The sequence below is a fragment of the Andrographis paniculata genome, unplaced genomic scaffold, assembly GCF_009805555.1.
Source record: "Andrographis paniculata isolate CXL003 unplaced genomic scaffold, ASM980555v1 Contig9END, whole genome shotgun sequence".
Lineage (NCBI taxonomy): Eukaryota > Viridiplantae > Streptophyta > Magnoliopsida > Lamiales > Acanthaceae > Andrographis > Andrographis paniculata.
This window is the reverse complement of record NW_026137639.1, coordinates 2,809,601-2,836,836: the sequence shown is the minus strand read 5'-3', so window position 1 is coordinate 2,836,836 and position 27,236 is coordinate 2,809,601. Positions and strand designations below refer to the sequence as shown.

The 27,236-nt window shown below is 35.1% G+C and overlaps 2 protein-coding genes across 5 annotated transcripts; both read left to right on the top strand.

Annotated features, from left to right (window-relative positions):
• The first annotated feature begins 1,577 nt into the window (after positions 1–1,577).
• On the top strand, positions 1,578–16,402 carry LOC127244313 (protein WHAT'S THIS FACTOR 1 homolog, chloroplastic). Of its 3 annotated transcripts, XM_051264792.1 has the most exons (7): positions 1,578–5,327; positions 5,903–5,997; positions 6,133–6,227; positions 7,079–7,340; positions 7,903–8,189; positions 15,172–15,764; positions 16,234–16,402. In XM_051264792.1, the coding sequence occupies exon 1, from the start codon at positions 3,481–3,483 to the stop codon at positions 4,657–4,659; it is 1,179 nt and encodes a 392-aa protein (XP_051120749.1). In that variant the 5' UTR covers positions 1,578–3,480; the 3' UTR covers positions 4,660–5,327; positions 5,903–5,997; positions 6,133–6,227; positions 7,079–7,340; positions 7,903–8,189; positions 15,172–15,764; positions 16,234–16,402. The 3 variants fall into 3 exon arrangements, with proteins under 3 accessions (XP_051120749.1, XP_051120747.1, XP_051120748.1); XM_051264790.1 differs by lacking the exon at positions 5,903–5,997; XM_051264791.1 differs by lacking the exon at positions 5,903–5,997 and having other exon boundaries at positions 6,119–6,227.
• A 6,425-nt stretch (positions 16,403–22,827) lies between these two features.
• Positions 22,828–24,434, top strand: LOC127244245 (glucan endo-1,3-beta-glucosidase). Of its 2 annotated transcripts, none has more exons than XM_051264690.1 (2): positions 22,828–23,975; positions 24,071–24,434. In XM_051264690.1, exons 1-2 carry the CDS (start codon positions 22,941–22,943, stop codon positions 24,353–24,355), a joined length of 1,320 nt encoding a protein of 439 aa, XP_051120647.1. In that variant the 5' UTR covers positions 22,828–22,940; the 3' UTR covers positions 24,356–24,434. The 2 variants fall into 2 exon arrangements, with proteins under 2 accessions (XP_051120647.1, XP_051120648.1); XM_051264691.1 differs by having other exon boundaries at positions 24,054–24,310.
• The last annotated feature ends 2,802 nt before the right edge of the window (positions 24,435–27,236 follow it).

The following is a 27,236-nucleotide window of genomic DNA, read 5'->3' as shown; positions in this document are numbered from 1 at the left end:
TTGCACTTGTTCAGACCTGAAAAAATCTAGCCTTTGAGTTTCTATTTTTATGTACTGGTCAGTTATATATTGTTGTAACAAACGACCAGTATGTAATAGTAAAGTAGGACTGGTAGGCCGTATTTGGAGGCGATATGCATAGTATTCTCTAATAGAGACATGACTCTTGTCCATCCGGCGTTTATTACGTCCTAATTGCATACTGTAATCTGAGGAGCTATTTATTGATAGGTCAACTTGTTCAGTATGAAACGACTCTGCTGATAAATTAGGTGTGGACTGTGTAGAGGAAGACGAAGATGTAGCAGAATTTTTCAGAATGCCGGGATACCAACCTGGCTGGCCAAAAGGATGGATCAATGGATATTGAACAGGATCATAGGCATAAGAATAATAATCAACCTTTTTCACAGAACCATCAACCGGATATACTTGTATGTCTCTAGATAATTGGGGACAATCTGAAGACCCATCTTGCCATATAATTGATATATCATCAACCCGTGGAAGATTATACACTCTTCGATCTAATCGATTGGAGGTTTTTAGAAATATTTTATAGTTATCAAGACAAGGCATTGTATATAATTGACGGAATAAACTTGCATAAGGGTTCAGATGAGACAACTCAATCAAGATTGTAACAATAGATGGATGTAAAGTAGGGTAATTACTCAAACGTGTGGCAAGCTCTTGTGTAGGATCATAGTAATAAAGTTGTAGGTTTCTCGGTACATTTGTTGAGGGGAGTAATGAGTTAATGAAATGGTGAATTGTATTGTTAACACGAAATATATATAAGTTGTGATCATTATTACATAAAGATACGTCATAGTGAACTCCTAATGTAGAGAAAGCAAAAGAGTTATTATAAGTTCTAACATAGGTACGACAATGAGATGATAGTTCATGGCGATTAAGGAAAAGGTCTTGCAAAGGAGGTGGCATGTCCAATAGCGGTAAGGAAAACTTCCCACTAGCACAACATAGGGTTTTATGCTCACGGTGGAATAATAATGCACCACAGTAACGACATTTTGTCGGTTGGGGTGCTACCCAAGGCGACACATAAATGGCAGACAATCGTAGTAGTGGAGAGCATGCTGGCAAGATGAGTAAAGTTTCAATAGATACGAAGATACATAATAAATTAAGTAAAGTAACAATATTTAAAAATTTAATAAACTAAAAACCGAAAGTAGAAGACAGAATGTGCATACATGTTTGGTTAACCGGCTGACTATTACTTGTTTGGTTAGCTGATCGGCGATCACATGTTTGTTGCCGACGTCTAATACATTGCAATGACTGAGATTGTGTCATGGGCTGTAAAAAGTAGTTGTAGGTAGAAAACAAATAAATAATAAGAATTTGAGAAAAGAAAAAGACACAAAACGAAAAAAAAAAAGTAAATAAAAAGCTTACTTATGCCCGACAAAGTAAATATAAATTGATAACAACATACAAGTTTTAATACCCAAATCAACTAATACATTAGCTTTACTTTTAAAGTCAACTATAGAAAATTAGTAAACATGTTTAATCCATTTTTTTCGTGGTAAAAACAAAACTTTCTCAAATAATTCAATAACAATGAGATATAAAGATAATTTCTTTTCACTATAAAATTTAACTGGGGAAAAACAAGCATGTTTAAACAAAAAATATACTTTTTTTTTGCACAAGATTACTCTATGTTTTGACCATTTCTTCCACAATCAAGAGCCCTGAATATGAAAATCAGAAATAACAAAGAGCAAATTTATCAACGCTATTGCCGAAGAAGTCGTAAAAATAAATATGCTACTCTAAGTCAAATAGTTTACATAGAATGCAATTTATAAGGTCAGGGAGCAATTCTTAGGGCCATTTGCATCATAACATATTGAAATATGACATCATAGTCCAGAAAAAATAGAACCAATTCTACCGTAAGCCTCGTATTCCAGCTGCCCGAAAGATCATGCAATAAGTTGTGGCTCTTTTTCTTCCCAAATTCAGTGGGTAAGAATTAAAACGTTGACAAAACAGAATAAAAATAGCCCTTCTTTTAAAAGACGCCAACAATAACAGTAACTAAATTCTACGGAAGCAAAAACGAGACAAAACTTAAACTAAAAGTGGTTGAGGCAGAGATCTGTACTTTCAATGGCGAATCAAAATCGCGCTTCCGGTTCACAACAACACAGATTACACACGGGAAAGCCCAACTGTTTAGGAAAACTACATTGTGATGAAGATGATGATACAGAAAGGCGTGGCTGGACGCCAAGAACGGCGGCCTGACCTGCGATTTCAGGAGGTAAGCGGAAGAGCAGAGCAAGTGGGTGTGTGAATAGACAGTTGTGAAGGGGTTGTCGATAAGCAAATCAGTACAGAGGTAGGTTGAAGGGCTAAATTGTTATTTTCGAAATAAGGGGCAGGATAGACTTTTCAAGTGACACATCCGTACAAGCTCGTCTTTTGAAGCTAGTACAAACGGACGGGAATTTGTTATTTTGGAAATGAAGGACAGGATAGACTTTTCAAGTGGTTGTTCCGTACAATCTGGTGTGTGCCCTCAGGTTGTTTGGTCTAGTCGGTTGGTCTGGTTGGTTGTTTTCGGTCGGATTGTCAGGTGAGATGCTTAGCCGTCGGATAGGCAGGCCGGAAGGTACTCTGTCGGTTTCTTCTTGGTTCACAGGTGAGGGTCGGTTGTTTAGTCTGGTCGGTTGAACCTCATTCGGATGGTATGCGGTCGGGCAAACAGATCTGATCGTCAGCAGGTCGGACAGGCAGGTGTGATAGTCTGCAGTCAGATAAAGTAGCTCTGCTGGTCTGCGGTCAGATATACAAGTCAGTTGGTCGGGAGGCAGATAAACAGGTCGCTTGGTGAAGGGGTTTGACAGCGTTTCATCTTGGTGTGGTTGGTTGTTTTCGGTCGGATTGTCAGGTGAGATGCTTAGCAGTCGGATAGGCAGGCCGGAAGGTCCTCGGTCGGTTTCTTCTTGGTTCACGGGTCAGGGTCGGTAGTTTAGTATGGTCGGTTGAATCTCATTCGGATGGTATGCGGTCGGGCAGACAGGTCTGATGGTCAGCAGGTCGGACAGGCAGGTGTGATTAAGGGCTAAATTTTCATTTTTGACATGATAGACTTTTCAAGTGACAGATCCGTAGAAACTCGTGTTTATATAGTATAATATATCATTACATACACACGGTTGCTAGGGTTCGGATTTGTGAATCAGATGCGTTTCCGTGGCATATCATCTGTGGCTTGGGTTGGGTTTGGATGTTTTTAGGTAGGTGAATCGGTTTATTTTGGGTACTCTGAGTTCGAATCATATTTTAGATGCTGATTTGATTTGAGAGTATCTCTTAGTCGATTGAAACCGTCAGAACCGTCGGTTGGAAACCGATCAAGCCTGTATCCATAGTTCCCATTCTCAAAACCCTAGCCCCCAAATTGATCGCCATTTCTGCAGCTGACTCCGCGCGAGAATGGCGTATCTCTTCTTCAAGTCCAAGAGAATCCCTTTGAGGCTGCCTCCAATCTTTTCCTCGGCGGCCAATTTTTCCACCTCCTTTCTCACCACTAAAATTCCGAAGAAGTTCCGGAAGAAACGGAAGAAAAAGGAGAGTCCGCGGACCAAACTCGTGCAAACTGAACCAAACCTCATTCCACACTTGGAGAATATCCTCCGCAAGGATGCGCATTTTAGATTCCTCACGAAAACCAAAGAATACCTCTCCAAACAGTCATGCCAGGTCTTGCGCCTCGACGATGCGGGGAAGCTTCATCAGCAGCTAGGTTTCCCCCGCGGACGCAAAGTCCTGAAATCTATACTCCGGCACCCACTAATTTTCCAAACTTACCGCCATACTGACGGGAAAATGTGGTTTGGATTTACTGATCTCATGGATGGTTTGTTGCGCACTGAAGAGGATCTCATGAATGAATTGGAGCAACAGAGGATTGAAGTTGTTAGGAAACTATTGATGCTTTCTGCGAACAGGAGGATACCCTTGAGTAAGATTTACCACAACAGGCTCTTGTTTGGCATTCCTGAGGATTTTAGGGATAGAGTTTCGAATTATCCTAATTATTTTAGAATAGTGGTTGAAGATGATGGGAAGCGAGTTCTTGAGTTAGTTGATTGGGATAATTCATTGGCAGTAAGTTTTTTAGAGAAAGAATTTCTAGCTGATGAGGAAAGGGCTAAAAGAGCATTTAAATTTCCTGTAAAATATATTAAAGCATTGGATTTGGACATTGATGATGAGAGGAAGCTGAACCTGTTGAATACATTGCCACTAGTGTCGCCGTATATGGATGGGAGCAAGTTGGATCAGTGGACATTGGAAGCAGAGAAATACAGGGTGGGAATTATTCATGAATTTTTGAACTTGACATTGGAGAAAAGAGCGTATATTCATAATATTGTGGAGTTCAAGGAGGAATTTAGTCTCACAAAGCATACTTATCGCATGCTTCAGCAGCAGCCCCGGACATTCTATTTGGCTGGTACTGAGATGAATTGGTGTGTGTTTCTAAAAGACGCTTACGGTAAGGATGGGGAGCTCATTGATAAGGATCCACAAGTGGTGTTCAATGAAAAACTTTATAGTCTTGGGGATTTGCAAGAATTGGACTCTGATTTCATAAACAAACAAAATTAGCACTAGAAGGAGCTCATTGATAAGGATCCACAAATGGTGTTCAATGAAAAACTTTATAGTCTTGGGGATTTGCAAGAATTGGACTCTGATTTCATAAACAAACAAAATTAGCACTAGAATTTAATTATGTACATGGATTGTTGATCTTAGAAGCTGCATGGTTGTTAGTTCATTGAAATTCATACACTGATGTTGTCGGGAACATACATTTGTTTCAAGATAGTTCAAGAAATTCCTTGTATTCGATTGCTCCTTTGCTGGCCTATGTAGATCATTGTGATCCTTCCTTAAATTTTTTAAGAAATTAATTGCTTGATGGATTTTTTCTCGATTTTTCATTGATTGTTGACCTTTATTGGTTTGGCTTGTGACAAAAATGGTGAGTATAAGAACAAGTTTGCTGGAAGGCTACGGAAGCTCCTTTCTAGTGAAGGGACAATCAGGGCATCCATTAAATCTGACTCTGAATAAGTATGTTCCTGAAGTGCTGTTCTGGACGATGAGTGCTTCCGGTTTCTATGCTTACACGCAGTACGATAGGCTTATCCAGAATTTGAAAGGAGTTCAGTTGCCATCGGTAATTTGTTGGAATCGAATCATTGGTGCTGCACAGCCGCTTCAGGATGTCGGAAATTGAGATTTTCTGAACCCGAAAGCTTCGATTGAAGGTTAATTTCTCTCCTCTGATGTTTGGAGTTTCCAACTACACCACTACGCACTAGTTCCATTATACCCTGATTCAAAAAATGAAGAATTGCAGTTAATTTTATGCTTAGTCGTGCCTAGTTTTCACACCTCCTGCGATTTGGAGATAGAATTATTAGTTTCTCTCTCTCTCTCTCTCTGTGGCTTTGTAATACTTATCTGTTGATGGTTTAATGCTGCTGCAAGTTTCCGCCTCAACTATGGAAAAATTATGTTGTTAAAGGAGAACATGAAATGCCTGTATCAACTGTACTTAGTGGCTGGCTCAAGACTGAAGTTTATCATAAATCTTACTGACAAGTGCAATTTTGGTGGGGGCAGTATCATTTTGGTACTTTTATGTGGAATTTGTGGTCCAATTTGTCATTTGTTGTTGCTTTAATTGTCTTAATTATGGTGTGGCATTTACACATTCTTATGGAGAGGAATACACAATGAAAACACAAATTTTTGTGGCGAGATGTTGATATTGATATTTTTCTGTAAAGGGATTGGTTTCTAAGATCACTCATTAGTGCAATAAAAAAATGTGATATAGGATTATTACCAAAGAGGTCTGTCTACTTAAAGGATCAAAGTGAGAAGGGGTTCACTAAAAGACAAAAGTTGCATTTTGTCCCTAACGATTATACAGTACGTACATACAAAGCTAGGTGCTGCAGTAACATTACAATCTTGTTTTTGATATCATATGATATTTTGTTTTTTGCTTTCATGAATCTCTAGTTGTAACTTGCATGTTTCCCTATTGAAGTTGTTCTATTGCAGATCTGGAAAACAAGGGTGCCCCAAAGAAATGGATGAGAGCTTTGCTTGGTCTGAAGAGACCCTATAAACCACAATCTCCTGCGGCGGAAATGAATGTATGCACCACTTTTCATTGTAATTAGTTTTATTTTTATTTATACTACATGCAAGATAAATAAGAAAGGATGGCTGAGGCAATGAGGAAATAAAGAAGGTTGCTCCCTCGAATATTTTGTACTCGTAACTTGTATGCACTACATATTGAGCTGAGCAAAATGGGTGAGAGATTTGAAGTACACAAGACAAGTCATATAATGGTAATGGCCAAAGTGGTGAAAGATACGAACGAGTCCTGATTTGAGTTATTTTCTTGTTTGAATGCGTGGCATTATAGGACACGGAGACGTACCAAAAGAGATCCTATTAGCTTGTAATGACCTAGGATAATAAGTCCATCAGTTTAGTGTTGATCTACCATTGAGAAATGAAAGAAGATTTCAACCTCCAAGTTTCACTCTTACATAGCTTGTTGCTTTTTTGTTTTGGGTACGAATTAGAGTCAAACCAGGATAGCCTACAAGCCTTTTCTCTCCTTGAAAATGAGGTGATCTAGCTTTACCTTCTAGTATGGTTACCTTGTTACAACTTCACTCCACTCATTGACCCTGTCTGTGGGATACCCCTCACCCATTGGCACGAGTCAAATTAGGTAAATGTGATGGATAAACAACCTAAAGCTCAAACTCACAGACTTCTACTTCGTTATTTTTCCTCAAATTCACTCTCTCTGGATGATTGGGATTGGATATTTCGTCACACCAGTATGGCATGCAAAATTGTGGCTCTTCATAATGCATTATAATGCAGATAGCACAGTAGAATCTCTATAGAATGTCCATCTAGTTCCCATTGTTGAGTTTTGGTGGAATTTCCTGAAGTATTTTTGCAAATTTGTTTCAACATACAGTGTTTTGGCTGCTCTCGCAAGATTTGGCACCAAAGGAAGCACTCGGCTGAGATTGATATTTGATAGTGCCATACTTGAAAATGGGTTGAATCGAAATCTCGTTACAGAGATGGAAGATGCTGAAGTCTCTAATATCCAGACAATAACAAATTCAGGCAACTTTCCAACTTCCCTCCAGGTGAATAATGCGGCGAACACAAAACAGAATACAAGAGAAGAATTGGCAGCCATACTCATTCAAGCAGCTTTTAGAGGATTTCTGGTATGGAACTGATTACTCTTCTTTTTGAATTTATTACTGTTAGCTTTCTAATAATTTATAATTCAATTACTGCATTGAGAGTTAGCTTTTCATTGAATTAAGTACTTATGTCCGTTGTTTATCTTAGCGATGGTAAAAGTTGAGTGTTTAACCCAATGTAGAGCATAGTTTTGATTGACCAAGGAAGTTATATGTGTATGTGCTTCTAAAAGAATTTTAGAAACAGTAATGTTACAGGTTAATGGCATTGAATGCAATGCTCTCAAGTCATACTCATACATGTCATGTGTCTGTTGTGGAAATTCTTTTAATTAGAGATTAAAGATTGCTCTCTGTATGACATGCATATTATCTGACATAACAACAAATTCTATTTGCATTTTTCGAAAAGTGAATTCCAAAAGTATGATTTTATCTATGCATGTTCGTCTTAAGTTGGGCATAGTTACTGCATTTGAGAGAGCTCTGAAGTATCGCATTTCTCAAGCCTTCTGTTATTCTAACAGTAGATGAAATTACATGTAGTGCATTCACCATCTTACAGCTAGTCTTTTTCTTTCAGAAGCAGGCAGTAGTTTGAATGGTACCTATTATCGTGTCTTTGTATTATTTTCTTACCGGGTTAGACAAGCATTACGTGCTTTAAAAGCGTTGGTGAAACTTCAAGCCCTTGTCCGTGGCCGTGCTGTGAGAAAGCAAGCTGCCATCACTCTTCAGTGGATGCAGGCTGTAGTTAGGGTTCAGGCTTGCGCCCGAGCAAAACGTGCTAATATACCATTAGAGAATCAAGGGCCGCAAAATAAACCTCAACAACAGCAAAGACACAAGACTCATGTTAAAGAACTTGAAGTAAGCTATGCTTTTTAATCATAATATTTAGTTTGCGAACCAACTTACATTATATACTTTCTGGTGTGTACAGGATTTTTTGGTATCTTGAAGTAGAATGTTGCATATTTATATACGAGTGTGTATCTTGAATTATTTTAAAAATTCATTCATCTAATCAAGGGAGCTCGAGCTCAAGTCTGAAAATCAAACTTGGCTCAATTAAGAGCTTTATTTAGCATACGCTTCTCTTCATATGTAGGTGCTGACGAAATTTTGCTCTTTCCTCTGATATTAAAAGTGTTGGAACAATATTTTTTTTCTCCAACTTTTTTGGCATATGGTTCTTCCTGCTCTTCCCCTGCTGCTTTTCTTTGTTTCTATTCAGGTTGCTGCAACAGACTCTCTGCAGCAGTGCAACACTGCTGGGTCTGTTCTTCTCGATTTGGGAAGCTTAGAAGAGACAAAAAGAATGGATATTTTGGGTGGTCAACCTTTGACAGACTTCATGCAGTGACACATCATTCTATTTTCGTGCAAAGGGTTTTAATTGAGTTTGTCCTGCATGCTTTGTTTGGCTGCTTCTTGGTAAGTCGTGTGGGAAGTTTGGTTGTTGTATGGGTTTAGTGAGAGAACTGTAGTGAGAGAAAGTTAAATCCTCTCAACCCCAACCTTTTCCTTCTCCATGCATTGAGAGAGTGCTAGACACATTTACCTGCCGGAGACCTCGTAGGAGGAAGTAGAGATCGGAAATCCGATCAGGAGATTCATCCAAAGTCTGAGCAACCCTGGTATCTGTTAGTTGTCAGTACGAGTTTGTGACAACTTATGCCTGTTGAGGGATTTTCCTAGGTGATCTGCATTATAGTATGGGTTGAAGGAGTTTTGGGCTGTTTTGTTCATAATCACCTTTGATTAGTGAACTTCTCCTGGATTAGAATCCCCCGGATGTAGGTTGGTTATAACCGAACCGGGTTACCAAATATCGTGTCTTTTATTGCTTTGGATATTGCACTTATTTAGTTGACGAGATGCTATTACAACTGTGATATAACCACGCTTCCGGAGTTGGCCCATTTGGATAAGTGTACGAGAATTTATTGGAGTAGCACTTGTCCCATCCCAACATTTGGTATCAGAGCGGTGTTCTCTAAGTTGCTTAGTAGATTCTTTCACAGTTGCAAAGATGAGTAAGGAAGGTCGATCTACATCGAGACCTCCACTGTTTGATGGAACAAGTTATCGAAGTTGGAAAAACAAAATGGAAGCCTTTCTGATGTTACAAGGTGAAGATGTTTCTGAAGCTGTGGAGTCTGCATGGTCTCATCCCATGAAGACCATTCAAGATGAAGAGAATATCATTTCTCTTGTGAAGAAACCAAAAAGGGAATGGACCCTCAATGAAAAGGCTGCTGCAATCGCCAACTCGAAAGCTCTTTTTTCGACTTTTAATGCTGTAGATGAAACTCAAGCGAAGCTGATATCCAACTGCAAAGTTGCTAAGGAAGCATGGGACATCCTGGAAAATGCATTCGAAGGGTCTGTACAAGTTCGAGAATCAAAGCTGGATCATGTTGAAACCTTGTTTGAAGGACTGAAGATGAATGAAGATGGAACGATCGCTGTTTATCATAACCGATTTATGGATGTTGTGAATAAGCTGAAGCTCTTGGAATGCACTTTGAAGAAAAGAGACTGGTGAGGAAAATGCTTAAAAGTCTCACCAAAAATTTCAGACCGAAGGTGATTATGCTAGATGAACCACCAAAACTGAGAAATATGACATTGGATGAACTGTATGGTACGTTGGTGAGCTATGAAATGAACTATCTCGAAGATGAAGCACCCAAAAGCGTGGCTCTAAATGCTGAAGACTTGAAGATGATAGAGTCTGATGAAGAAATAGCACTGCTGAGCCGTAAACTTTCTCGAATGATTAGTGAGAAACGAGCTGCCAAGCTGAAGTTTGGGAAGTTTCAGAACAGAAATAGCAATCAGGGAGGAGGAACATCCAGTTCTCAACGAAAATACCCTGAGTAGAAACCAACTACATACAATAAGCCAAAAGAAAGATTCGATGGTGGATTTAAGAAGAAGTTTATGGTGTCTGCAAAACCAGAGACGGTTCAAGAACCTACCTGTTATGGATGTGGTGGAGTTGGACATGTTAAATCAGATTGTCCAACAGTAAAGAAAAGGGAAAATAGAGTTTATCAAGCCACATGGAGTGACAATGAAGATGGTGAATCTGCTGGTGGTGAGGAACAGACAGAAAGTGATGAAGTGGTGGCATTTATGGCAAATGTTGGTGAAACCAGTAAAAGAAATGAGGAATCCAGCCCTAAAGCTACTGATGAGTCAAGGGAACTTGATCTGAAGAGTTGATCGAAGCCTATGAGGAAATGGTAATTGAACAGAAGAAAGCTGTAGTGAAGAACAAGGAGATGCTGGAAACAATTTATCGTCTGGAAGATCAAAAAGAAAAACTTGAGGATGAACTTGAAAAACTGAGGAAGATTGCTGATGATAAATCTGCTGAATCACAGAAGTTGAAGTCTGGGAATCTGAAGTTGAGGGATGAAAATGATAGACTTAAGAAAGGAAAAGAAAAATTAGATGAAGTCCTTTCGATTGGTAAACCATTTGGTGATCACAAAGGATTGGGATTCTGTGAATCTTCTCAAAGTAAACCAACTACATTTGTGCGTGGTGGTTTGTTAACTGATGTCAAACTTCCAGAGAAGAATTCAGTACCTGTAAGGAAACAGAACCCAAATAAGAGCGGAAACACAGGCTACAGGCAGCCTGGCAAATGGAATAGTCAATTGCAAACAGATAACAGTAGCAGAGCAACAAATACAAAAACACAATGCACATCTCTCCCACTTGAGAGCAGATGCCAAAAAGGGAACAGACGAGCAGATTAGACAAGCGAAGGGTCCTCCCATTCGTCAGCAAGAACCGAGCCAAACTTCGGCATAAGGTTATCAGCACGGATGATTTTTTGACGATGCTCACCCCGAGTGATGTGGATGGCAGCTTGTTCTTGCACAACTTCTTGAAGAATCCGACGGGCTTCAAGAAGCTGTTCGGTTGCATTAAGGGGGTGTCTTCGGTGATGTCATTGTGCAGACTAAGGATATTAGATTTGGGTTGAAACACCTCAATGTTGATGACATCCCCAGCAGGATCAGGAACAATGCCGTTCTTCTTCAATAGCAGTGTGATCAAAGCAAGATATGGTAAGTTCGTACCTTCAGACTTCTGGCCTCGTGAGAACTTGATCATTTTTTACGTCACAACAAAACCAAAGTTAATGTTAGGACAAAAGCGATCGATGGAATACATTAGTTTACCCATTTCAGAACCAATACTGGTTCCATTGCTGGTTGGATAAATGTTCTTGGCGCAGAGACGGAAGAGACATTGAAATCTCAGTGAGAGCTCAGTGGCACTGAGTCATTTTCTACCAAAGTCCACTGACTTGCATGAGGACAAGAACAGGGCAACATCTCTCGTGGAGTCTTTCAGTAGATCAGAGGGTAGCTCTTCAGGATTTTCAAGAGGGAGTTTTAACAGCTTGTTTATGACGCGCGAGCTTAGCTCAAAAACCTTGCCACGCACATAGGCTTTGTGAAACCAGGGAGAGTCTTCATCTAAGACATGAGCAGAAAGGTTAGCGTAAAACTCCTTGACCAATTTTGGACAGTACCTCTGTAGTTTGACAGCCCAGTGAAACAATCCTTTCCGGCCCAGATAATCGGAAAAACCAACCTCCAAATGCTCATTGCTTGTGAACTATTTTTCAACCACAAATTTTCGGTTTGCGAGAATGTCGTACTCAAACACTTCAGCAAGATCATCAAAGTGTGTAGTATCCATAGCTTGTTCTGCAGTAATGGAATGAGATCCGAGAGCCTTCTGACGAGTTTTGGACTTCTTTCCCTTTATGACTTCCTTTGAAAAAGATCGTTTGAGCCTTTTTCGAAAAGGCCCTGGAACACCAGCAGACAACTTCCTCTTTTTGGAAGGTTGTCTCTTCGACGAGGATGGAATAAACTCAGCCTCCGCGGCCTGTTCTGCAAATGGTTGTTGTTCTGGAGTCGCAACAACCTTATCACTACCTTCCACCCTTTTTCCAGATAACGGAGATTCAGGGACTGTGTCTGGTCCAGACGTTTCGGAAGATGACTCCTTATCTTGAGAAGAAAGCTGACTTACGACCCTGTCAATGAGAGCATCAAGATCTTCAGAAGAAGAATAACGAGGCTCAAGATTTGTACCTCCTGTTTCAATACCAGGAACAACTTGTTCCACAGGAACTTCTTCTTCAGCAGCCACTTCATCCATCTGTGTGTTAGGGACCTCCTGTTCAGCAACATGTTGTGGAACAGCTTCCTCAACATCACCAGCAGTTTGAACTTCTTCAGTAACCATGGGCTCCTAAGCAACCTTTTCGAGTTCTTCAATGGGGGCTTCGCCAGCAATAGTTGGAGGCTCATCTTCAACAGCAGTAGCAACTTCATTTCCAGTGATGATTCCTTCATCTGGAGAAACATTTTCCTCTGGAACCTTCAATTGTTCATTCAAGGACTGTAGGGCTTGTGCAGCAGCATCATCCTCTACTTCCTTCAGATTTCCTTCGTCCAGTGGCGTAGGATTATTAATTGATTCAGAAACCTCCATGGGGTCGGGAAAGGGACTGACAGTTTCACGTCGTCGACCACGACCTCTGCCTCGAGTGCCAACACGCCCACGTCTACCACCTTCGGCCCCAGCGCGACGAACATTCCCAAAACGGGTTCGAGCCATGATTTTTCGCAAGAGAGAAAAGAACAAGAGAAAATCTTGTGACTAGAGGAGATTATCTCCACAAACAACAACTGCCAAATAAATAGCCAGAGAAGAGAGAAGGTTTAAACACGCTTTTGAATTTTCAATTAAAAATTCTCCCCCTTAGTTAGTCAATTCCCGAAAAGGCTGTCTTGACACAGCAGTTGCAGCAATACTGACAACTTTAAGTCACTTCAACTTCTGCAACTTAAATCCTTTTTCTGTAATGATCCTCATCACGCGATTCCCAAAATCCAATTTCCAGAATATATAATTTCTCTTCTTATATATATATATATATATAAGTTCTCACGAGGCCAAAAGTCTGAAGGTACGAACTTACCATATTCTGCTTTGATCACACTGCTATTGAAGAAGAACGGTATTGTTCCTGATCCTGTTGAGGATGTCATCAACATTGAGGTGTTTCAACCCAAATCTAATATCCTCAGTCTGCACAATGACATCACCGAAGACACCCCCCTTAATGCAACCGAACAGCTTCTTGAAGCCCGTCGGATTCTTCAAGAAGTTGTGCAAGAACAAACTGTCATCCGCATCACTCTGGGTGAGCATCATCAGAAAATCATCCGTGCTGTTAACCTTATGCCGAAGATTGGTTCGGTTCTTGCTGACGAAGGGGAGGACCCTTCGCTTGTCTAATCTGCTCGTCTGTTCCCTTTTTGGCATATGCTCTCGAGGGGGAGAGATGTGCATGGTGTTTTTGTGTTTGCTGCTCTGCTACTGTTGTCTGTTTGCAATTGACTATTCCATTTTCCAGGCTGTCTGTAATCTGTGTTTTTTTTTCCTGGCCTGTAACAAATTGATGAACTTACTACTGATTTTGTTTGGATTGATTGGTTTGGTGTGGGAGTGCTTCTCCTGCACATTGGGCGAAGTCCCATATGCCAAAAAGGGGGAGAATGTTGGAATAATATTTTTTTTTCTCCAATGGCATATGGTTCTTCCTGCTTTTCCCTTGCTGCCTTTCTTTGTTTCCATTCAGGTTGCTGGAACAGATTGCATGCAACACTGCTGGGTCTGTTCTTCTCGATTTGGGAAGCTTAGAAGAGACAAAAAGAATGGATATTTTTTGTGGTCAACCTTTGACAGACTTCATGCAGTGACACATCATTCTATTTTTATGCAAAGGGTTTTAATTGAGTTTGTCCTGCATGCTTTCTTTGGCTGCTTCTTGGTAAGTCGTGTGGGAAGTTTGGTTGTTGTATGGGTTTAGTAAGAGAACTGTAGTGAGAGAAAGTTAAATCCTCTCAACCCCAACTTTTTCCTTCTCCATGCATTGAGAGAGTGCTAGACACATTTACCTGCCGGAGACCTCGTAGGAGGAAGTAGAGATCGGAAATCCGATCAGGAGATTCATCCAAAGTCTGAGCAACCCTGCTATCTGTTAGTTGTCAGTACGAGTTTGTGACAACTTATGCCTGTGGAGGGATTTTCCTAGGTGATCTGCATTATAGTATGGGTTGAAGGAGTTTTGGGCTGTTTTGTTCATAATCACCTTTGATTAGTGAACTTCTCCTGGATTAGAATCCACCGGATGTAGGTTGGTTATAACCGAACCGGGTTACCAAATATCTTGTCTTTTATTGCTTTGGATATTGCACTTATTTCGTTGACAAGATGCCGTTACAACTGTGACATAACCACGCTTCGGGGGTTGACCCATTTGGATAAGTGTACGAGAATTTATTGGAGTAGCACTTATCCCATCCCAACAAAAAGTAAGAATTTGGTTTACATGAAGAGTAGATTAGAGCAATTAATAAGCCTTGTTTTGTTTCTAGCTTGGAAAGGCTAGGAACATTGCACAATCTGTTATCTTTGGTTTAATAGAAATTGTTTGTGTGCAAACCTGGTGGAAAACGTCATTTCTTGATACTTGGTGGAATGCTCCATAGATGTCATTTCACCTATCCGGATTTGAAAAAACATGCAGGCAGACCTTTGAGTTTTCCATTTGATTCAAGTTTATATTGAGCCAATCTCGAGCTTGCTCCATCAAATAAACAATTTTAAAAAATGTTAGAACCCCTCTTGGCTTGGTTAATGAATGAAACATTGAGCTCAATTTTTGAATTCTGTGCCCTAATTTTCTAATTTTGGATGAATTGAATCGATTTCTTGATTTTTAATTCGCGGGTGCATGCAGATTCAAGTGATTTGACAAATGGGTACCTGGATTCGACCATTCTTGAAATTCCAGGTTATGGAGGGTATCCGCCTGCGAGACATCCCAAGCTTCGTAAGAACGACGAATCCTGACGAATTCATGGTCAAATTCGAGCTCATTGATAAGGATCCACAAGTGGTGTTCAATGAAAAACTTTATAGTCTTGGGGATTTGCAAGAATTGGGCTCTGATTTCATAATCAAACAAAATTAGCACTAGAATTTAATTATGTACAGGGATTGTTGATCTTAGAAGCTGCATGGTTGTTAGTTCATTGAAATTCATACACTAATGTTATCGGAAATATACATTTGTTTCAAAATAGTTCAAGAATTCATTGTAGTTGATTGCTCCTTTGCTGGCCTATGTAGATCTTTTTGATCCTTCCTTAGATTTTTTAAGAAATTAATTTCTTGATGGATTTTTTCTCGATTTTTCATTGATTGTTGACCTTTATTTGTTCAGCTTGTGACAGTTATGGTGAGTATAAGATCTAGTTTGCTGTAAAGCTTCGGCAGCTGCTTTCAAGTGAAGGGACAATCGGAGCATCCATTAAATCCGACTCTTAACAAGTATGTTCCCTGTAACTTTAGTTATTTTTGTTCGAATTACATGTAAGGAAGTACACTAGTAGAAATTTTCAATGCAGAGTAATGCTCTCTTCTTCTATTTAAATCACTAAATTGACATGAAACATAACCTTCTTATTCTTTATTTGGTACAATTTATCTCAGATTTAAGCTTTAATTTTGTTAATATCTATTTGTATATTTTGTTTTTATATTAGGCTTACTCCATGATTTGAGCACCACACCCTTCTTCTGATCATTTAAATTCTACTTTTAGTCGGAACATTTGAAATTGTTGGGATATTTGAGTTTCTTGGCACATTATGCCATGATCTTGTGCTGCCTAGAAACCTTTTTTTTTTTTTTTTTTTTTTTTTTTTTTTTATACCGTGGAAATTCGCAATCGATATTCAAAAGTCCTACGAACCTTTATTCTTTTATTTTATTTTTTTATTGTTTGATTCTTTTGTAGCTCCAAGTATAAAGGAATTTGTGGACAAAGTGATTCAATGCCCGCTGCGAGATTGCTGGAAATATTTGAAATTTGTTTCTCTTTCTTTTATTATGTTTTCGATAATGTCAACAAATTTCAAATACTCCATCTGTACTTTAACAATCTATCCATTTTTTTTATTTTGGTCCGTCTCATAACAAAGTGTCCAATTTTTTATTTTTTATTTTTAAGTAATTGTACTATCTATTTAACATTACAGATATTCTTTCAATTTATAATATATTACACAAATGTCATTACTTTTATATCTTAACATTACAAATATCCTTCCAATTTACAATATATTATACAAATGTCATTATTTTTATATCCGTGTAAAAAGCAAATGGATGTATAGATATGGAACGAAGGGACTCGTAACTTTTATCATGTTGCTAATAAAATAGAATTTTGAGGCGGTCCATATTTATTAAAAGTGTATATTATAAATATAACTTGCATTATAAGTGAAGAAAAGAAATCAAAGGAATGTGAAATTGACATTGAAAAAAAATAAAATTAAGTGTATTATCTAATCACACTTATAGGTTGTAATCTTTTTAATTTGGAATATTATATTAATTATTAAGAATTGTGAAAACGATTTTAGAAACTATGGGGTTGGTATGGCTTGGTTTTTGTTTGAGTTTATATATATATATATATATATGTATAAATTTAAATTTAAACATATAATAGTTGTAATATGATATTATATGAAATAAAATAATTTGTCTATAATTGTACGAGTTAAATAAAATTATTTTTTGTTTGAAATAAAAATCAAATACAAATTACACACACATGATGTTGTATGAATAAAGTAGTTTTTTATTTTTAAAATACTTTTTGAAATAAATAATAGTATATTTTTATAAAAAAAATATAAGTAATTTTTTGATTAAAAATAATAAAGAAATAAAATTAAAAAAAACCCAAGTGTTGGTAATATTATTATAGGAATAATCAATAAAAATATTAATTATCTTTAATGCTAATCACTGTTTTGTATATATATATTAATATATTTCTGTTGTATTCTTTTGTGGATTTTACAAAAGTACTATTCAAATTTTTTTTTTTAAAAATATCAAATCAAATAATTACTTTTTTTTTATTATTATATTATACTACAAATTTATTTACATTTAAGACATCACATCAATTTCTATTTATATCGCATCAAATAACTATTTAAATTCAACTTTTTACTATTCAAAAATCCAAATAAAAAACTAAAACTCACAGACAAACACACCCATAATGTTTATATATATATATATATATATACCGGTAATATATATGTTTGTGTGTATAAATATATAGGTTGTAAGTTTATAATATTATTTATGTAGGTATGATGAAGTATATATATATACACACACAATCCTTATATTGCTCTCCGGCAACAACATCAAAATTGCTAGTTTACCGTGCAACTGCAAAATAAAATATTAGTTCATACGTGACAATATGCAAAATGCAATAACATTGGTGAGTACAGCCGTATATGTGGAAAAACAGTAACGATTTGACACTTGGTTGAATATAATTATACTAATATATATAAATTGGGGGATTTTGATTTACCACTAAACAAGAGAAAATAAAATTAACTCAATTAAATAAACTAAACTAAAATGCAAAATGATTGATTTGCCAAAAATAATTAAATTCTAGCATTGTCATGAATTTCTTGTTCGGGACATGAAATTTGTTCATCAACTGAAACTCAAGTTCATTGACTAGTTGGATAAATTGGTTATAGTTATCTACACATTCACAACCAATATTTTCTTATTTTTTAGATAGCTAAGGTACAACCGTTAGTTATTTCCCTAATCGAGTGAAAATCATAGGTACGATCGTAATATTACTGACTCGACAACATTAAGGACTAGAAAGATCCAATTAAATTTAACAAAATTCCTACGCAGCTTTGTTCAAAATTGTTTTTAATTATTCACTAGAATATTTTTCATCTTGTTTGTTACTCCAATTGAAAGATTGCAATATTACGGGTGTCAATTTTCAATACAGCTATGAAATCTCAAACTAATATATCCGCAATCATCAATTCAAGATTTCTAAACTCATATATCAGAAGAATTAAAAATACCAACATCAATAATCACCAACTTTAATAAAACGAAGTCTCACAAATTCAATCTCAAATATAAAAAACATACAAACAACAAACTCAAGACAAAATATAAACATCACTATGCCTCAATTTGAGAATCGACAAAGAAAAACCAATTATAAGAATAAAGAATGCCTGGAAGTTCTGTATGCACTGAGCCTGGGAGTTCTCTATATTCTCTTTTCTTCACTGCGTTTTCTTCTCCTCTCCAAGGACTGATGTCGTGATTATTCGTTTCTCTCATTCTCTTTAATTTTACACTGCTCTTTTTTAATTTCTCATCACAAGATCACCTTTGACATTTAAGATTCAACTATTTTAAATTGTCAATTTATCCCTGAGAGTCTTCTTGTAAATTTTTATATTTTCCACGTTGCGCTATTTTTAGAAGGTATCATGCCTAAAACTTTTCTGCATTCTGCCCATTTTCTTCCAAATATGTGCCAAAAATTTTCCAACTCCATGAAGCTTAATAAAAAAACCAAAAATAACCATCATGAGTATATATATATATATAATATCACATCTAAAAGTCGTCCGAAATATAAAAAAATATTATCATATATAAAACATATCATCCGACGTACTACGCGGGTGTCATGTGCATGTTTTCGGCACTAGGGAACCAATTGTGCAAAAAAATTTACTAATTGGACCATTTTTATATAGGTTATAATTATAGTACTAAAATGATAAAAGAGTTAATTACGAGATTAAAAAATAATTTTTTCAAAAATTTAATATTCCACCTGTTCGCCAGGTGGTGTTTACTTGGCAGCCACGTGTTCTCCGGCGTTGCACGCAAAAAGCTTTGGCATTGGAGGACCAAATGTGCCAAAAAAAATATTTACCGGACTAAAATAATAAGGGTTCCAATTACAAAACTAAAAAATAATTTACATATATTCAAAAGTTAATCACTCCCTCCGTCCGGTTCGATCTTACTTTCTGATTTTCTGTAAATACGAAAATTTAGATAATAATATAAGTAGTAAATAATTAAGAAGTATATAACAAATCCGTCTCAAAAGGGTTGTCTTGTTCTTCAATTTCTGTCCGTTCCAAAACAATTGTTTTGTTTCCTTATTTAGTAATCGTGGTCCCACTTTACAACAAAATTATTCTTATTTTTTCACAACTATCCATAATTATTATTCTAACTTCATTTTTAAAACCCTTCAAAAAAGCAAAGGTAATTTAGTCTTTTATATTTTATTTTATACCCACTTTCAATTAAATACTATTATTTTAACTTTCGTACCAACTCCCAACAAAATATTTTTTATGAGACTGTGAGAGTATTATATATTTAAATTAAAATAACTAATTAATTTAATTAAAATAATAAATAATAAATTATGAGAGTTAAAATGCAATTAAAGAGTCTAATTATTTTCCAAAAAAATAAAGCGACAAATGTGTAGGACGAATAAAAAAAAAGGATAAATTATATAGAATAAAAGGAATATTTAATATAATATTATAGATGCGGATCTAGTGTTGATTATAAATATGTTATATTGTATATAATATATATTATACATCTTTATTGGATCAAAACCCCAAATTCACTCAAAACAAAACAACACCAACCAAGATTAAAATTGTAAGTTCCCAAAATATGGATGTTCGTTGTATAATCAGACTAGTCATACAAACTAATAACAGAAAAAGCAAAAAATACGAACAAATCTTAACCTGATTCGGTATAACCAGCTCACATTTGAGGTGTTCCAAACTAAGAGATTTTCACAATCAAAACATATGAAGCATGATGATTAATTGATACAATCAGAGTCACTCTATTACAGAAATGAACACTTCTCAATTTCTTGAACACACCCCAAAATCCATCCTACCTCACCCTTTCAATCACTTTGATCTAATATCTCATCTTATCTACCCAAACAATCTAATGCTATCAGCACACACTTTTTCATTATTTCTCACAATTACACTTGATTTTTCTTTTCAAAACTCTTTCAATTTTCTTTTATACCAGCAACTCTAATTTTTCCTTTATGCTAATGACCTTCCTCGTACGGTTGTTTTTCTTCCAGAAGATTCTTTAACAAATTTTCAAATATTTCTTATTGCATCGTCCATATGGAATCAATTTTGTTACAACCTTGTTGAAAGACCAACGAATTTTTTCGATCAATTATGCTCGTCTCCATGAGTCTAATCAATTTCGAGTCATATGCTTATTTGGTTGGGCTCAAAAGAAATTGGGTTGCATCTGTTCGCGCATTGTTCAACCCAGTTGTAGACAACACAATCAAAACCCAAGAACAAATATCATCAACTTTCAACAAGCACCATATGATTCACCACCAATAATATAGTCCCGTACGGAATGACCTAGTGGCGTGGACAATAGCGGATGCAACCGTCTTTTTAAATGGGTGCACAATTTAATAAGTTATCACTGTACTATCTCCGTCCCCCTTAAATTGTTCTATTTTGTTTGGGCACAGAGTTTTAGGTACTGTGTAATTAATAAGTAATTAAAAATATATTAGTAAATATAATTATAATTTAATAAAAATAATTATAGATTAAGATTAAAATAACTAAATAGTTTAATTAAAATAAAAAATTAGAAATAAAAAATTTTAAAATGTAATTAAAGTGTATAGTTATATTTCCAAAAAATGAAAAGACAAATTATGTGAAACGAGTGAAAATAAAACGAGTTGATAAATTAAATGGAATGAAGGGTGTAATATATAGGACGAATAATATGTATTCATTTAATTACATTATTATTTGCAACAGTTTAAAGTAAAAAAAATGAAGAGAGATTAGAACTTGAATAAAAAAAAATTATACATAATTATTATTATTATTTTTTAAATCGCAATCTATGAAACAATTTTAAAAAATAAATTTATAAATATAATTTGTTAATTGAGTATTTGAATTACAAGTAAATTAAATAATTAATATACATACATAATATTCAAGTCGGGTACTGTGACCCCACTTTGTCTTTATAGATCCGCCAATGGGTGTGGGTGGTTGGACGTGTGACCGTGAGGTCATGGGTTTAAACTCTTGACGCTTCAGGTCACCTGCTACACATGATTCACCTAGTGTGACTTGTTTATCGGACCTAATTTGCAGGGTATTATATTCGGCCGGGGGTTTACCTAGTGCGCGCTTTTGGGCAGTGATTGCGGATTCCTATATCATAAAAAAATAATAAGAATAATATAGGACGAATTATATGTATTCATTTATTTTTTTGTACGTGAATTATAATAGATTAGTATTTTATATGTAATAGTACAATAAAAATATAAAATACAATTTTTCCTTTAAACCTATTTTATTTTTAATGTCATTTTTGGTAATATTGTTTAAAACGTAGAAGTATTTTTATTAAAGTAAAATAATTTTACCAAAAAAAAGAAACATATATATATATGAGTTAGATATATAAAAATAAAATAATAATTACAAATAACTCGAACGGATGGAATATTTTTTTATTTAAAATAAAAATACTCTCCTCATGCAATTTTAATTGACATATTTTTTTTGTTTGTTATATAATAATTCATACTTTTTTTTTTGGTAAAACATAATAAATTAAAACGTATTTAACAAATATATAAAAACTTAATTAACTATATATATAACATCACTCAAAACTCTTTTATTTAGATAGCTATATTAAAAAAATAATTTTTTTATTTACATTTAAAATTTCACATCTTTTATAAAATTAGTTTATATTAATTATAAACAAATAAAATATTTTTTTTTATTTACTTATATTATAAAAAATTTTATTCTCAAAAAATTTGATATTCACATTGTATATAGTTTTTTCTATTGTGATATAATTTTTAAAATATTTAAGTACATATTCTAAATTTTTTAATCATATATATTAAATTTATTAAATTATCAATATTATTAATTATAAAAAATAATAAAACAATACTACTTTCGTCCGACTCTAAGAGTCATATTTATTTTTTGTATATTGATATTTGAATATTAATTATTACATCAAAATATAATACAAATTAAGAAAAAATAATAAAAATATTTCAATTAGTGTTATAATAATATTATAATGATATTTGTGGAAAAAAAAACTATAAAAATATAAGAATATTAAATCCTTTGGAACCGAAAGAAAGAAATACCATAATTCATTATTATTATTATTATTAACTAATTAAATATTATCATTTTAAATAGGGTATATCTAATAAAAATGGCCAATTGTTCAGCAAATAAAATTATTTTAAAAAAATTCAAATTAAAAATATAGAAGACTCACATCCATGATATCGACGCCAATGGTTTCCCTACATTGAAATGAAATTTGTATAGGCTATGTTTCAACAACCGATGTACGAACAAAGTTACAATACAAAAGCAAAAGCGTAAGCACTCTAGTCTGTAGTCCCGCGACTTCCCCACTCCAATGTAGCTATCGTCACCGACTGTGACCACTCCCTGCATCACAGTCCACTCTTATTTATCCATAACCGTCCGTCACCCAATCACACACAGTCACATTCACATGGCGCCATTCAACACTCTACTCCTGCTCCTCCTCCTTATCCACCTTACCACGGCGGCGCGCGCCATCGGAATCAACTACGGTACGGTGGCCGACAACCTCCCTCCGCCGTCCACGGTGGCCGCCTTCATCCGCCACCACACCACCATCGACATGGTCAAGATCTTCGATTCCAACACCGATATAATCAAAGCTTTCGCCTACACCAACATTTCCCTCACAATAACCGTCCCAAACGACGGCGTTCTGGCCCTCGCGAAGCCCTCCGCAGCCGCGCCATGGCTCGCCGCCAACGTCCTCCGCCACCTCCCCGCCACCAAAATTCGCCGCATCGTCGTCGGAAACGAAATCCTCTCCACCAGAAACAAAACCCTAATTGCTCACCTCCTGCCGGCGATGAAATCCATCCACTCTGCTCTCCAATCCGCCGGAACCACCGCCGGAGAAATTCAAGTCTCCACTCCACATTCCCTCAGCAAAATCTCCACCTCCGGCGCGCCGAGCTCCGGCCGGTTCCGTCACGGCTACGATCGGATCATCTTCGCGCCGATTCTCGAATTCCATCGCCAAACCAAATCGCCGTTCATGATTTGCCCCTATCCGTACTTCGGCTTCACCGGGAAAACCCTAAATTACGCACTGTTCCAACCAAACGGCGCCGTTTTGGACGAAGGCACAAATTTGAACTACAGCAACATGTTCGACGCACAAATCGACGCCGTTTACTCCGCCATGACTCGCCTCGGCTACGGCGACGTCGACATCGTGGTGGCGGAGACCGGCTGGCCGTCCGCCGGCGACTCCGCTCTTCAGCCGCACGCGACCTTGCAGAACGCGAGGTCCTACAACTCCAATCTCCTCAAGCACCTCAACTCCGGCGTCGGAACGCCGCTGATGCCTAATCGGACCTTCGAAACCTACATATTCTCACTCTTCAACGAAAACCTCAAGCCGAACATACAGGAACAGAATTTCGGACTTTTCCGGCCGGACTTCCGCCCTGTTTACGACATCGGCGTTCTCCGCAGTCCACAGGTGAGATCGATCAATTAATTTTCAATTAAATTAACACTCGCGTACCTGAATTCGAAACCTAATTTCGATTAATTATAGAGAAAATTTCCTTGCAGTCCGGCGGACGGACGGCTCCAGATGCTTCTTCGGCGGTCTCGAATGGGGGAGATACTGAAAAGACACGGTGCGTGCCAAAGAGTGATGAAATGAACGCTTCTTCTCAGCAAGCTGGTGGCGGCCGCGACTCCGATTGTGATTCCGGCCAAACCGCCGCCGTAGCGATGTCAGGCGATCGGAGTGAGTCGGTCATCCTTGGTGCGTCGTCGTTATTATTCGTAGTCTTCCTTCGGCAACTGTTGCTAATACTGAGTATGCATCTTTTGGATACATTGATTGCTTGAGAGGTTTTATATTTTTCCAAAAAAAAATACTGCAGTTAATTTGAAGGGATAATACCACTTTATTTATTTTTATTTTATATTTTTACTACACGGAAATTATTTTGATTGATTCTTAAAATTATTATTATTTATTATTATTATTATTATTGTTGTTGATAATATAAAAGTGATAAAGAATATGATAATATTTATTACTATTATTTTAAATATTTAATAAAAGATAATAATTTAAAAATAAAATATATTAATAAATTATTATCAATTTTTTTTTAAAATATGTATTTTTATATTATAAATATAATATTGGAAATTACTATTATCGTAATATAAATATGTATTATTATTTTTTTTTTAATTATTGAATACACTGTATTGTCGGTATAGTTAAGTAAATATATATTTTTTTCGTTGAACTGTTCGTTATATTGATCTACTTTTAACTTTTGTTTCTTATGCAAAATTGTAAATGTAGTTTTTTATTTTTGGTGTGATTGTTTTGTGAAATATTTGGAAGGAATATTTTTTAAAATATAAGAAATTGTGTATATAATATAAAAATAATAAATGTGTGTGATATATTAATTTTTTACAAAATTTATTACATAAGAATAATAATAATAACTAATAAAAAATATAAAAATAAATTGATATATTAAATGATAATATAATAAAAATTATAAAATTTAAAATATAATATAAATAGTAGCATTATATATGTTACAATATTTCTATATTATTAATAATTATATATTATTTATTAATATTACTTATATTTTACAAAATATAATAATATCTAATAAATATTTGTAAAATTTGTGTTTACATACAATTATATAAATTAATAAAAAAAATATAATTTACAATACTACAAAATTCATATAAATTCATAAAAAAAATCCAATAAAATCTATAAGAATCCATCTAAATTAATTAATAAAATTTATCAAATTCTGCGAACTCCGTGGACTTTCTAAATCTACATAAATCTATCTTTTTTAAAATTAAAAAAAAATACAAAAAAATCCCAAGTGAATACACCCTGAACCTAAAATAAAATAATGCTAGCCAAAAAATCATGTTTGTCTAACTAACTACAAACCAAATAGTTCCTCTTCATCCAATTTTATTCATATATATATTTTTTTCATCTAAATTTATTATCATTTCCGTTTTTAGTAATTTTTTTCTTATTTAAAAAAGTAAAAATTTCTATTTTTATCTATTTTTTTCTAAAATTCGTATCCAATCAAATGAGTACACAATTGGATGACAAAATGAGTAAAAAATATCGTACTTAGAATGATATTGAACTCAAACTTATATTTTTATCCGAAGTAATTGTTTGTGAGTCCATGAGATGACGTATGTTGGATGTATGTTGAATCAAAGAGAAGACAATAGTAATATTAAGAACACGATTGGCACAAATATTTGTATCCATAGGAATTCTTTGTGAGTTCATTACATGACATATGTGAACATAGTGAAATCAACAGAAATATTAAGAACACAGTTGGCACACACACACATATATATATATATATATATATATATAGGGTTTGTTCACTATTGTTGTGCACGGGAATGATTACCAATAAATATTATATTAAAGAAATACAATGTTGTTATTGTAGGTTGAAATTTTTTCGATTAAATGATAACTAAAGGCTTCTTTATAAAGGATTTAGAGTAATTAAAACTTTAATTCAGCAGTGCTCAGAAGATGTTTGATAGTAAAATATTAGGAAAAATTAGGAAAGAAGTGTAAAAATTAAATAAATTGCAGAAATAAAAATAAAATATAATTTTGTATTGAGATATGTGAATTTGCCTTATAATGAATACGATATACTATTTTATAGAATCTAAACAGTGTTTATCAATCGACACGCCTTTTCAATCTCTTTGTACTATGAAAGGACGCAACACTTCATACATAAAATAAGAAGTTTATAATAATTAATATTTATTTTTTAATTAAATTTAAATTTGAAATTTTATCAAAATATTCATACAAGATAATCTTGAAATTTTGATATTTTGTTAACAAAAATCAAAGATATTATAATTAAGATAAAATTTGATATCATATGAAAATCAAATTTTCAGCCATAATCAATTTTTTTTTGCAATTTCTCTTCTTTATTGTCTTGTCACCGCAATATTGAAGTCATATCCATGGTTTAGTTCTCCTTTATGTTCTGTCCACGTATATTTATGTGCCAACGCAAATATTAACCTAAACATTTCCACAGTTACCTACTTAATTTCTTGACAAATATAATTTTTCTTTTGTCCATGGGTATCATTATTTATTATTTTATTTTTCTTGTCCATGGACTTTACCTTATCCATGGGTTTCACCTTGTCTATGGTTATATTTAAAAATATTTTCTTGTCCACATATTTCACTTTTTTCATGGATATCACATTGTCCATGGATTTTATATTTTTCATGGATTTCAATTATTTTCATAAAAAACTATTTTTCTATGGTAACATAGGCCTTCCTTAGGCCTTAAATTTATTTTATTCCAGAACTATTATTCTTATTAACTAGCACACTCGGGTGGCTTTTAGGGGGTTGGTCACCATTGCAATGCCTATACACCTCAACCATTTGATGCATCCGGACAATTAATTTTTTGTGGTAACATAAGTCCCCCTTCAGTCATATGGTTGAATCATTTGAAGTTATATGATAAATAATATTCCAGGAACTCAGAATTCTAGATCCGTAAACACCTATCGGAGAGTGATTTGACGATAAAAGAATAATTATCGTTAGGCCATTGTTCGACCGTGACCTTGATTTGATACGTACCAATCCAGATCTCGACTAAGGGTACAACTTGAAGGTATTCTCCAGCTGTTGACACAT

Bases quoted from the DNA above. Each gene is read 5' to 3' on its own strand.
- LOC127244313 (XM_051264790.1), top strand. From the start codon at position 3,481: ATGGCGTATCTCTTCTTCAAGTCCAAGAGAATCCCTTTGAGGCTGCCT.
- LOC127244245 (XM_051264690.1), top strand. From the start codon at position 22,941: ATGGCGCCATTCAACACTCTACTCCTGCTCCTCCTCCTTATCCACCTT. The intron at 23,976-24,070 runs GTGAGATCGATC...ATTTCCTTGCAG, and splicing joins GCGTTCTCCGCAGTCCACAG to TCCGGCGGACGGACGGCTCC.